Here is a 13,244-nt window from a genome sequence, read left to right as displayed (position 1 = left end):
GGAATTCAAATTCAGTCGGATGTATGCATAAAACCTACTTCATTGATACCCACTGCATAAGCTATTAATTAGCCAGTTAGTACTTTTATATGAATGTGAGCAAGACTCTATAAAGTAGGTTTTATGCAAATTTATAAATGAATTTAAATTTTTAAAGATATGAATCCATAGTATATTTAATATGTTTTATATTTAAAGCCATTTCTGTTTTTTTTTTTTAACTACATTAACAGAAATGCTCCCCCTCCCCCTTAATAGAAACAAATCACTATACATCCCTGAATACATTTTTTTTTTTTTTCAACGTTTATTCATCTTTGGGACAGAGAGAGACAGAGCGTGAACGGGGGAGGGGCAGAGAGAGAGGGAGACACAGAATCGGAAACAGGCTCCAGGCTCTGAGCCATTAGCCCAGAGCCTGACGCGGGGCTTGAACTCACGGACCGCGAGATCGTGACCTGGCTGAAGTCGGACGCCCAACCGACTGCGCCACCCAGGCGCCCCAACCCTGAATACATTTTAGGGAGCATTGTACATGGAGTAAGTGGAATTGCAAGTAACACTACCACTATACCAGCACTGTTACTTTCAATCAGGTACCTAGCAGCTAAGAGTACATGACATTGGCCTTCTAATTCTCTTACCAACTCAAAAGCCAATTATTAATTTGTTTATCTTCCATACATAGTAGTTACTCAATGTTTCCTGACTGGCTGCTCTGTTGACTAGTAAAGGTCCCTCAAGTCTGGGTTTATAGAAAATTGACAATGACTCACAAAGAGAGCATCTAGGGCAAGAGGCACTTTTAATAGGCACCATTTCAAAAATACCAGATGGTGGAATCAGAAACATATTCAGGTCAGCTTATGATGCTTAGGATGACTTTAGGTCCCTGATAATGACCTGCCATAAAATGAAATAATCTCTGACACTGTATAAAAATATAAGATCTTTTGTGTCTGTAATAGTTTTAGAAAACTAGAAAAGTCAAACTTATAAAGTGTCATTGGGCAAAATGAATTTATATATAAAAGTACATTTTCAACATAACTATAGCTTACCTTCCTTAAAGTGCAAAGATGTATTCTCCTATGTTTATTAAAAACTTTAATGTATTACATATTTTCCTATTAGGTATAACAAGTACATGAAGTATAACTGGGATTTCTACTCATGATGCAGGTTTACCAACAGGAAGATAAATTACTGGTTGAGAGGGGGCACAAGCATGCCTCAAGGCTGGAGGCAACTGGCCCCTCCAAGAGGGGACCCAAGCCCACAGGCTATAACAAACTTATGACCAACTCAATTCAATCAGTAACTTTCATTTTCTGCTCTGGATGGCTGATACTGGTCCACATCTACGTAAATGACAACTTACTGTATTTATCAAGAATCTCTTTTCTTAAACAATTAGGCCTGACAATAATTTGATTATCATCACTTCAGAATGTTCAATAAGATAAAAAGTTCAAAAAGAATTAAAGGGGGAAATAAATATAGAAAGAACCTTTATAGGTGGTCCATACACACAGTCACTCTTAACGTAACAATCCTTTCCTTCTGCCAAAGCTAAAAATTTTAATATCACTGCCATATGAATCACTGAGAGAGACTGGAGTTTATGAACAAATGGCTGGGCACCTGGCTGGCTCAGTCAGTTAAATGTCGGACTTCAGCTCAGGTCACAATCTAGTGGTTGGTGAGTTCAAGCCCCATGTCGGGCTCTGTACTGACAGCTCAGGGCCTGGAGCCAGCTTCAGATTCTGTGACTCTCTCTCTCTCTGCCCCTTCCCTATTCATGCTCTCTTAAAAAATAAATGTTAAAAAAAAAAAAAAAAAAAAAAGAACAAATGGCTTATAACTAGAAAATGGAATGGAAGGGGCACCTGGGTGGCTCAGTCATTAAGCATCTGACCGTTGATTTCAGCTCAGGTCATGATTCATGGGATCAAGCCCCCTATCAGGCTCTGTGTGGACAGTGTGGAGCCACTTGGGATTGTCTCTCTCCCCCTCTGCCCCTACTTCACTCTCTCTCTTGCTCTGTCAAAAGAAATAAACTTAAAAAAAGAAAGAAAATGGAATGGTAGTGGAATAGCATAAGAGGCAAGCTGGCCCATCTCCTAAGAATCTCCCTGCCCGAAGATATGAAAATCTGATTAGAAATGCCCTCGGAAACAAGAAGCTTGCTTATCTGACAACCACTGGGAAAGCTCAAAACTGTGGGTCACATTTGTGTGTCCAATTTGTCCTGCCAGGGTGGTGGAACCATCTGCACCAAGGAGACTGGAGCTCAGATCAGGGACAAGGGAGGTGATGGAAAATTCTTAAGTGTAAAGTGATGGAAGAGACTGAAGGGAGCAAAGAGAGGAAGTAAGGGCCATTCAGCACCCACGTACCTTGGGAGAGAGTAAAAGGAAGAGGAGAAAAGCAGAAAAGAGTGAGAAGATGCCAGAGAAAGGAACCTCCTGCCACGTAGCTGCCTGCTTCCCAGACCCAAAACCATTCACAGAATAGGTCCCCTACAATTAAAGAATCTTTTTTTTTTTTTTAATTTTAAATTTTTTTTTTTCAACGTTTATTCATTTTTGGGACAGAGAGAGACAGAGCATGAACGGGGAAGGGGCAGAGAGAGAGGGAGACACAGAATCGGAAACAGGCTCCAGGCTCTGAGCCATCAGCCCAGAGCCTGACGCGGGGCTCGAACTCACGGACCGCGAGATCGTGACCTGGCTGAAGTCGGATGCCTAACCGACTGCGCCACCCAGGCGCCCCAAAGAATCTTTTAAGGGTTAACCAGGAACCTAGTCACCACTGAAAATTTTACCCCCAAGATAATAATTCTGAGACTCTCATGAATAACAAAATGAATATAAGATGACTACGTTTGAATTACATTTTAAGTCATTCCTACTTTGGTAGAAATATTAGGTCACAAATAATACTTCCTTAGAATGCTTCCTTCAAAGCAACTTGAAAAAGTACATGAAAAAAAAATCATCAAAACTTACCTCAAAAGAGGTATTTATTTTTTTAATTAAGATAAAATCAGGGGGCGCCTGGATGGCTCAGTCAGTTAAGAATCTGACTTCGGCTCAGGTCGCGATCTCGAGATTTGTGAGTTCAGGGCCCACATCAGGCTCTGTGCTGACAGCTCAGAGTCTGGAGCCTGCTGCGGATTTTGCGTCTCCTCCTCTCTGCCCCTCCTCCACTCATGCTCAGTCCCCTTCCCTCCCTCCCTCTCAAAAATAAACATTAAAAATTTTTAAAAAGATAAAATAAGAAGTAATAACAACAGTGTACATTACAAGTTACCTTCCAAAATGGCTTCACTGAGATATAATTTACATACCATAAAATTCCCCCATTGTAAGTATACAACTCAATGATTTTAATAAATGTATGGAGTTGTAAAACCATTATCCCAATCTTCACACGTTTTTAAAAATGTGAGTTGTCAGTAGACAATAAAACAATCTACTTTTCTCACAATGCAAATGGATGCCGACAATCACATGGGTATTTAAACATAAGAAGCAATATCTAAAAGGCGTGCCCCAAGAACCAGGCCTCCAGTGAAGGCCGAGAGCACCACAAGGCTCTCTGCCAGACTTCTCTTTCTTCCCTCCAGGGCCCTTGACAGCTGGGGTTTCCCAATGGCTTTTCAGGAAAATACTGAGGCAAGGCTAGTGACACTCCACTCATTCATCTCTAAAGTAGGTTGAAGATTTCATGTCATCAGTGTCCTAGCCAAGTCTCTGCGGCAGACTAAAATCACACTTTTTAAACCACATGCATAATACATTTTACCATTTTAATGATGGAGACATCTTCCCCACGTCAACAGTGGAGAAGGAGCAGATGGCCAGCACAATCTGAATGAATGAGAGCTACCGCGGTGAACCGTGTCTCTGGCTGTTCAATACTACGACTAGTAATTCACTTAATTAGTAAACCAAGAGCCTCTATTGCCACTTCAATCAAGATTCCTTACAGTTTTCACGCTATTCCTGAAAATCTCATGGAATATATATTTTTCTTTCTATATTCAGACACTTCTTACCCTAACTGAGCTTATCTTATCTTCAAAATAGATTTTTTTTTTCCAAAATAGATTTTGATTTAAAGAGCTTTTGTGATCCATTTAAAGCCTCCAGCCTCATGCAACCTCTTCATGGAGATCTCCGCGAAGGTACGACTATCTCCCCGGCATCGCACAGAAAACAGGAAACATCAATCATGTGGAAAGATCAATCATGCATCTTTTTTGCACAGCTGCTGACTCCGCCAAGAGCCATCTCTCTCTCTTCTCGCTCTCTGCCCTTACCCTAGCCTTTTCCAGATTACCTCGCTCATTTCTCAGGCCTTGCTTCGGACATCGAGTCCCCAGGGCTGCCTTCCATCCGGGACCCGCACCCACCAGTCAGGCCCCTCTGCCACGTGCTTCACCACATCCCACACTCTTCTCCAGAAGCTGAAGTCTAATGAGCACACAGTGTGACTGGGTAATTAATGTCTAGCTCCTGGATCCAATCCTAGACTCCTAGAAGCTTCGAGTTTTGTTCACCCTGTGATCCGCAGCACTGAGTGCAGACCATGACACGCAGTAGGCGCCCCATAATTATTCGTTACAGTAGTATTTGCTGTATATTTATGAGTAGCCCTGCTATAGGCCAGCACGGGAGGACACAGCAATGAGCACAAGAGAAACAGCTCCTGTCTTCCTGGAGATTATCCTAGGAGACGGGGTGAGAGAGGGCAATGAGAAAAAAGGAACACAAAAAATTAATGTGTAATTACAAGTGTGATAAGAGTATCATTCTTATGTCCCCCTAGACCCTACAATGGATTAAAATGGTGCTTTTCTCTCACCTATTTACCATGTTACATGTCCCTATTTTCTGCTCCTCAAATCAGTAAACCCCACTGATCAAACCAAAGTCAGACACATTCAAGTTGTCAGAGATAGCCTACATTACACCCTCGCTTGAACGTGGAACTGCTCGCAAACATGTGGGGAAGAGGCCTTCCTCATATTGTGACCCTATTTCAGAGACAGGGTCTTAAAGAGGTAATTACGTTAAAATGAGGTCATTAAGGTGGGTCCTAATCCAGTGTGATTGGTGCCCTTGTAAGAGGAAATTTGGACACAGATACACACAGAGAAAGGCCAGTGTGAAGACAATGTGAAGACACAGGGAGAAGACAGCCATCTACAAGCCAAGGACAAAGACCTCAGAAGAAACCACTTGCCAACACCTTGACCTCGGGACTTCTGGCCTTCAGAATCGGGAGAAAATACATTTCTGTTCTTTAAGACCCCCAGTCTATGGGACTTTGCTATGGCAGCCCTCACAAACTAATACTGTTCCTAAGTCACACCTGCTGACACTCCACAGAGCTCAGAGTTCAGTGACAGTCAGGAACAGTGGCATGGCTCACCCACGCCGCTGTTAAGACTGTCAATGACATCTGTTCAAATAAACTTATGTTCCCATCACACTAGACAAGAACAAAAATTCGTGCCTTGAAATGCAGAGAATAAGTAGGAGGGAAACAGGAGTGAAAAAGAGTTTAAGTACAGACATGTTATCTCCCCCGGCCCCATCCTCTACCCTCAGAAGGGAAGATGCTCCCAGGGGAACATGCATCTCAAATCATTACATTAGATCCAGTACATCCAGCGAACGAACTTCCAACCGGCCGAGCTGATGGTGTGGCCAGAGCAAGAGCTTTAGCGGGCCTCAAGGAGGCCTGGGGATGAGGCATCACAGGGCAGAGAATGCAGGGAGGGAAGAAGGCAGGGAGGGAAGAAAGGGGGGGGGAACTGGGGGGGGGGGTGACACACTGGGGTGCGGCTGCAGTTAGCTCTTGTGGGTGGTGGGTGAGGGAAGAAAGAGCAGCAGGGGGCCCAGAAAAGATGTTCCTTTGCTTCCTCCCCACTCCCCCTCTTAAGAGCCAAACCTCAAAAGGGATGTGATGAGAGGGAGGGAAAAAAAAGTACAGAGATTACTTTCCCTGCCTTTCTTACATTTTCTTTCTCCACCTCCCCCTTTTCCAAAATCCTGGAGAACAGGTATCCCCAGTGCTTACCAACCACTTGTTCTGAGTCCAAAGGCAAGAGGTGCAAGGAGGGAAAGAGCATATAAACAGAGGCTGACCACAGGAGATGCCCATGTTCACCACCTCCAAAATGCCCACACTTTCACTGCATCACGAACTCATCGACCAACAACGTCTATCTGTTCATTGCTTGTATGAGACAACTTTGCATCGTCTGCCCAGTCCAAGGCCTCCTACTCTGATCAAAGAAGTAAACCTCTGGAGCGTAGCTGAACTTTGAGAACCAGGGGAGGCCCATGGCCCAGACAGCACCAATAGGAATCTCTTTTTAGGGGTCTGAACTAGACTCCCTACTCAATCCCTGATGGCTATAGGCAATCACCGGGGGTTGTAGGGAACAGGAGCTGTTGTTGGGCTTGAGGGCTGAGGGTATCATTTATGAACAGAAATTTTGTCCTACATACACAGAAACAGAAAGCCAAAAGAAGAGAAAAATAAAGGAGATATATAGGAAAGCGGTGCTCAGAGACCCCCTGCCCCAAAATGTAATCTCAGATCCCGTAAAACATCCACTTCTTGGTTTTGGTCTCTGGGGTTTCTAATAAAACTTCATTTTCTGTATACTGATAGGTTTATTTTTGCAACCAAAAGAGGCTTAATAAAATAGTGATAATTTATTAAGTACCTCCAGGTATATTACCTCATTTAGACTCACAATACTGCGGGGGGGGGGGGGTAGTAGAAAGGAGGGCAGTTATTTTTAATCTTGTTTTACAGCTTACAAAGCAGAGGCTCCTGGGCATGGTGGCCACAGTGAATCAGCCTCCTGGGATACAAGCTTTATAAAGTCTCCTCCAATGTTGGCTCTGGACTTGGCTATGGGACTTACTTTAGAGCCAATGGGATATTAGCAAGCTCGATAAACCTTCTCATACTGACACTTGTCTTCTTGGCACTCAGCCACTACCTTGGAAAAATGTCCAGGTATCCAAGAGAGAGAGAGGACCTAAGGGAGGCCTTGTGTGTAAGAGAGGATTTACATGGGCAGAGATGCCCGTGGAATGAAAACAGATACCGCAGGCAAAATCCTGGGTGGACATGGTCACATGAATGACACCAGATGACAGAAGAGAAAGGGCAGAAGAGCTGCTTGGTCAATCCATAGTATCATGTGATATTTTATGTTGTTGTTTTAAGGCATTAAATCCCAGGGTCTTAGCAATAGGTAAACAAAACAGATGTTAAGTAACCCCCTCTATTTCTCAAAGCTAAGAAATAAAGCTTGGATCCAGATCTCCTGATTTCAGCGATTTATTCACTGCTGTAGGATGTGACTGAAACTGAAGAAAAATAACTCAAAAGTTTCATAAGCTTCATTTAAACAATAGAAAATGAGTTTTAGCTCAGAACACTCAGCTATGAAATTATCCTGTCAGCATATAAATGAATTAAAAATATATTTATGTAAATGTGGACAGGTAGGAGAATGTTACTAAAATACTTAGCATGGTTATACAATGTCTAAATGCTTTTCTCCTTGTACCACAGAATTATAAAACTACCAAAGACAGAATATCCAACAATGCTTTTTTTTTTTTAATGTTTATTTATTTTTGAGAGAGAGAGAGAGAGAGAGAGAGAATGGGGGAGGGGCAGAAAGAAGGGGAGATACAGAATCCAAAACAGGCTCCAGGCTCTGACCTGTCAGCACAGAGCTTGATGCGGGGCTCAAACTCACGAACCATGAGATCATGACCTGGGCCGAAGTTGGACACTTAACTGACTGAGCCACCCAGGTGCTCCGTGGTACTATTTCTAACAGCAAAAATAACCCCCTAAACAATTACCCAATGACAGGAAAAAGGACAAATTTATGATATATTCATACAATAGTGAAAATAAAAAGCTAAAGCTTCATATATCAACATGGATAAATCTCAAAAACATCAAATTAAGTCAGGGAAAAAAAGAAGTAAAAAAAACCACAAACAGCTTAATAGTAAAGTCCCCAAATACAAACCTTAGCAACTTACTACTTAGGGATACATATGTAATAAAAGCAGTAATGAAAATCAAGGGAATAATAAACACAAAATTAAAAATAGTAGGTGCTCTATGAGCACCTGGGTCGCTCAGTAGGTTAAGTGTCCAACTCTTAACCTCAGCTCAGGGGTTGATTTCAGCTCCACGCTGGGTGTAGAGCCCACTTAAAAATAAAATAATAGGTACTCTTGAAGGGAAGGAAGCAGGATACACTTGGAGAAAGGCACAGTGAGGGATCCAAAGACCTTGGTCATGTTTCATTTCTCAATTTGGGTGGCAGATATATGTATGTTTTACAACCTATACTGTACGTCTATAATAAATAGCTTTTTGTATCTATGATACATTTCATAATAAAAAATTTATTTAAGACTTTACTTTATTGTTTTAAGTGACCTCTACAACCAACGTGGGGCTCAAACTCATGACTCCAAGTCACATCCTCCACCAACTGAGCCAGCCAGGTGTCCCGATAAAAACAAATTTTAAAAAACAACCAAAGAATCTAACAAAGGAAAATTAGATGGTCTCCAGTAATAGGTGCTTTACAACACAGAGAAAGCAACCTAGCTCCCAAATGCATAACAATTTTATTTTATTTTTTAAAGATTCTATTTTTAAGTAATCTCTACATCCAATGTAGGGCTTGAACCCACAACCCTGAGATCAAGAGTCACACACTCTACCCACTGAGCCAACCAGGTGCCCCACAACAATTTTATTTTAGAAGAGTAAAAAAGGGCATACTACAGAGGTAGCTAGGCTCCCAATTACACAGTAATTATGGTAAAGCTGCCTATAGTTTTTAACTCATTAAAACTGATGCCAAAGGATGGGGCGCCTGGGTGGCGCAGTCGGTTAAGCGTCCGACTTCAGCCAGGTCACGATCTCGCGGTCCGTGAGTTCGAGCCCCGCGTCGGGCTCTGGGCTGATGGCTCAGAGCCTGGAGCCTGTTTCCGATTCTGTGTCTCCCTCTCTCTCTGCCCCTCCCCCGTTCATGCTCTGTCTCTCTGTGGCCCAAAAATAAATAAACGTTCAAAAAAAAAAAAAAAAAAAAAAAAAACTGATGCCAAAGGAAAAATAGATATTTAAATATAGTACTTAAAATATTTCAGTTAGTCCTTTTCAGGACTTTTTGGAACCTGCCTATAAAACATCTCTTTTCTCATCAACAAAATTCCCTCTGAACCCCAGATACAAGTGTCTGTCTTTGAAGCAAGGGCCTGGTGAATAACCTAGACCTTTCATCAGTTTGCCCTGGAAAGGGCCACACTGCATGCTAAGAGAACCATGCCCTTCCTTAGCCAGAGTTGATTGCATCCGGGATGGACAGCTGACCAAAGTAGGCCAGTCATGGCCTGCCACGTGCCTATCTGTGCAGTCTTAGTCCTACCACCCTCTCCCTTGAAATCAGTGCAGTTTGTGTAGTTTTGTCAGAGCACCTACCACAATTATCAGACAATTTCATATTTATTTCAGTGATTACTGACCGATATCTGTCTTCCCAAACTGTAAGCTCCACAACAAGGGTGAAAACAGGTCAGTTTTTTCTCACTATTGCGTTCTACCAACTAGCATAATTCCTGACACATAGTAGGTATTCAATTTTTTTTTCTTTAAGAGGAAGAAAGGGTTGTAAAATTATCCCTCCTCCTCCCTCAAGCTTTATTTTTATTTCATGAAACTTACATGGAACTTTATCTACTTTGGGCAGACCTAAAATTAAGGCAAAGGAATCAAAGCCATAACAGAATCCACATTCATCCTCAAAGAAGAAAATATCATAGGATGCCACGTTCAATTTGACAAATTTAAGGACTTGATAGAAACATACCTGAATGAAGCTGAATTTTCCCAATAACACCTTCTACCAATCCCAAACAAATGGGATTCCAGGCAAGAAGTAGATCAGTAGCTAAAATAAAATAAGAAGCAATCATGAGAAAATATTCACCAGAAAACATATTAAAACAATAGCAGCCTATTCTAAATGATCAACATCCCCAAAGGGCAGTTATGAACATCCAGAACTGTAAAGCAATTTGTGAAAAAGCATTAAATCCGAGGTCTGAATTAAGGTTTCTGACATCAGGACGTGATGGGGAGAGAAATGACAAGCTGAAATTCTACTCTGATGGGAGGCAGTACTTTGGCGCCCTGCAGTGGAGGAAAGAGGCTGGTACACTGCAAGAGGGCAAGTTAGAGGAGTTCTCTAACCATCCTGTGGCCCACAGCTAGTCCCAGATTCAAAGACAAGGCCTGAGAAACAGCCACAGAGATGTCGACTTGCTGGATCACACTCTGGAAAATATGTTTTCCCAAAGAAGCTTACACCAAGCAAAGAAATCCAGAAAGCCAGTGCTCTTTTATGTGACTTCTCTGGCAAAGGCAGTAAGAACCACTGCCATTTCCTGAGTGTCTACCATGCGCCAGGCATCCCAATCAGGGGTCCTTAGTACAGAAGAGAATGCTTTGGTGACTTTTCTCAATTCTCCCAAGAATGGCACATAACTGATATTATTCTCCACGACCAGACAAGAAGCTAATTCATTACACACAGTGGATGTGTGAGAACGTCAGGGCTTAATTCTCTTGTGAGAGAAACCCAGGTTGCAAAAGTCTGTTAAATACACGGAGATAAATGTAGCTCTAATGGTAACTCAATAGCTGGAAAAAATTACCAAGAATGAAAACAATATTTGTCTTAGCAGGAAATTTAAATTACATTTTAATTATTACCATTTAAATTTTATTTTAGTGAAATTTATAATCAATCTATAACTCACAGGGTAATTACAGACTCAATAGTTCATAGTCTCCAAATTCATTTGAGTTTTGACTACCGTATCTTAAATGTCTTTGTTGTTAATGATCTACTCAGTGGGAGGGAAATGAAGTTGACTCCTCTTTGGGCAGAAATGCAATTCAAACCAGACCTGCATGACTCATGGTCTGTGCTCTTAACCATCCTGCTACAGAACCTATACATGGAACTAACCAATAAGAAGATATTTACATTTTAAGTAATATGCATTCTTACTATAAAAGTAATACTGTACAAAATTGGGAAAAAGTATTTTATCACTCCCATTCCACCAGCCAGATAACTTATTTTGCTATGTTTAGGGTCATAGTTTGTGTGCATACCAAATCACAAGACTGCAAATATAGCAGTATATGCAAATTGTTTTTCTTATGAGTATTGTCTCATGTCTTTAAAACACTCTTCAGGGCACCTGGGTGGCTCAGTGGGTTAAGTGTCTGACTCTTGATTTCAGCTCAGGTCATGATCTCACAGTTTGTGAGATCGAGCCCCATGTTGGGCACTATGCTGACAGTGCAGAGCCTGCTTGGGATTCTGTCTCTCCCTCTCTCTCTGCCCCTCCCCCACTTGTGCTTTCTCTCTCTCACTCTCAAAATAGATAAACTTAAGGAAAAAAAAAAAAACTCTTCAAAACTATAACGTCACAGCTACGTAATTTTCCACCACAGGAAGCACTTCCTCACTCTTGGGCATTTAAGTGATTTCTAGTTTGTCCCTATTATTAACATATACTGTAATAAATGATGAACATTGTGCAAATATTGTATTGCCTCCCTAATTAACAGCTTTAGGGCAGATTCCTAGGAATGAAATTCGTAGGTGAAAACAAAAAAAATTTAAATATTCAATTCAAATATTCAAATATTACCAAATTGCTTTCTACAAAGGTTATATACCAAGATTTCTGCCAGAAACATATAAAAATGCTTGTTTTAAAACACGCTTGTGGCCATTCAGAATTTCTTTTTTAAATTGTTCTCATTTGCTGGCATCCATTGCCTAAATGATGTTTATTTTCTTTTCATTGCTGATAAAATTAAACTTCTAATTATAAAACCGGCTTATGTTTCTTCTATGATTTTGCTATTCATATATTCTAACACTTTTTTTTATATTCCTTATTGATTTGAGTCCCTTTTATATTAAAGACATCAACTCTGACATATTTACAAATGTTTTCAGTTCTTAATTTTTTACACACAACCTTTTTTCATTATCTTTACACCTAAAAAGCTGTTCTTTACCCAGTATTAAATATTTATTAATTTTATCTTTGTTAATTTTTTTTTCAACGTTTTTATTTATTTTTGGGACAGAGAGAGACAGAGCATGAACGGGGGAGGGGCAGAGAGAGAGGGAGACACAGAATCGGAAACAGGCTCCAGGCTCTGAGCCATCAGCCCAGAGCCCGACGCGGGGCTCGAACTCACGGACCGCGAGATCGTGACCTGGCTGAAGTCGGACGCTTAACCGACTGCGCCACCCAGGAGCCCCTATCTTTGTTAATTTTTAAAAGCTTAACTCTACTGGAATTCACGCTGGTGTGTAGACTAAAAATACCCTGATTTCTTTTCAAAGAGTGTGCCAGAATCTCTATCAGGCAGTCCAAGTCTCAACATCTGCCAACACAGATGCCCCTCTAAGCAAAGAGCTCCAATCACCCATAACCCTTCACCTTGACCTCAAATGAACAGACCACAATTTTGTGACTCTATCCTTTGGGACCAAATGAGCTATAGCAATAAGAAAGAGGAAACAAAGTTAGAGGTAAAGCAGTCAGGAACAGTTACATAGAAGAAGCAGAACTTGAAGCATAAGTAAAGCAGCAAAAAAATAAAATAAAATAATGCAGAGGAAAGTGCAAAGTTTGTTCTGGAATGTGTCCCTTCACTGGAGAAATGCTTATCAAGTACCTGCCAGGGACCAGGCACTGTACCAGGCTACGTAGGTAGATATAAAAATAAAGGAACAAGCTGTCTAGAACAGAAGACCAATGGCGTGGTGAAGATGTGGATTGATAAGACTGGAAAAAGTAAAGTGAGGCCAATTGTGGCGAGATGTGAATAAAAAACTAATGAGTGTGTGCTTCCTGGAGACCAGGGCAGGCAGATAATGGCATAAATAAAACAAGACTGCAGCCAGGGATTAGCTGATAGTATTGACAGGAGGCGGAGACTGAGAGTAGGGAAAGGAACAACTAGATGATTGTTGCAAGGGTCTTAGCCGGACAGGACCTGGAGCTACATAGCTTGAGGGTGGGGTGGACAGTAAGTGAGGACTGCACAGGAGGTTAACAGAAAACACCTCGAAGAAA

At 41.4% G+C, this 13,244-nt stretch overlaps 1 protein-coding gene across 2 annotated transcripts in view; it reads right to left on the bottom strand.

Annotated features, from left to right (window-relative positions):
- INPP5F (inositol polyphosphate-5-phosphatase F) overlaps positions 1 to 13,244 on the bottom strand; it is a 90,160-nt gene that overhangs the window by 58,851 nt on the left and 18,065 nt on the right. For both annotated transcript variants that reach the window (XM_045439133.1, XM_045439132.1), the window contains exon 2: positions 9,941 to 10,021. In XM_045439133.1, the coding sequence (XP_045295089.1) occupies positions 9,941 to 10,021 (81 nt within the window). The remainder of the gene's footprint in view (positions 1 to 9,940; positions 10,022 to 13,244) is intronic.

Source organism: Leopardus geoffroyi, chromosome D2 (assembly GCF_018350155.1).
Source record: "Leopardus geoffroyi isolate Oge1 chromosome D2, O.geoffroyi_Oge1_pat1.0, whole genome shotgun sequence".
Taxonomy (NCBI): Eukaryota; Metazoa; Chordata; class Mammalia; order Carnivora; family Felidae; genus Leopardus; species Leopardus geoffroyi.
This window is presented reverse-complemented; position numbering and strand designations above follow the sequence as displayed.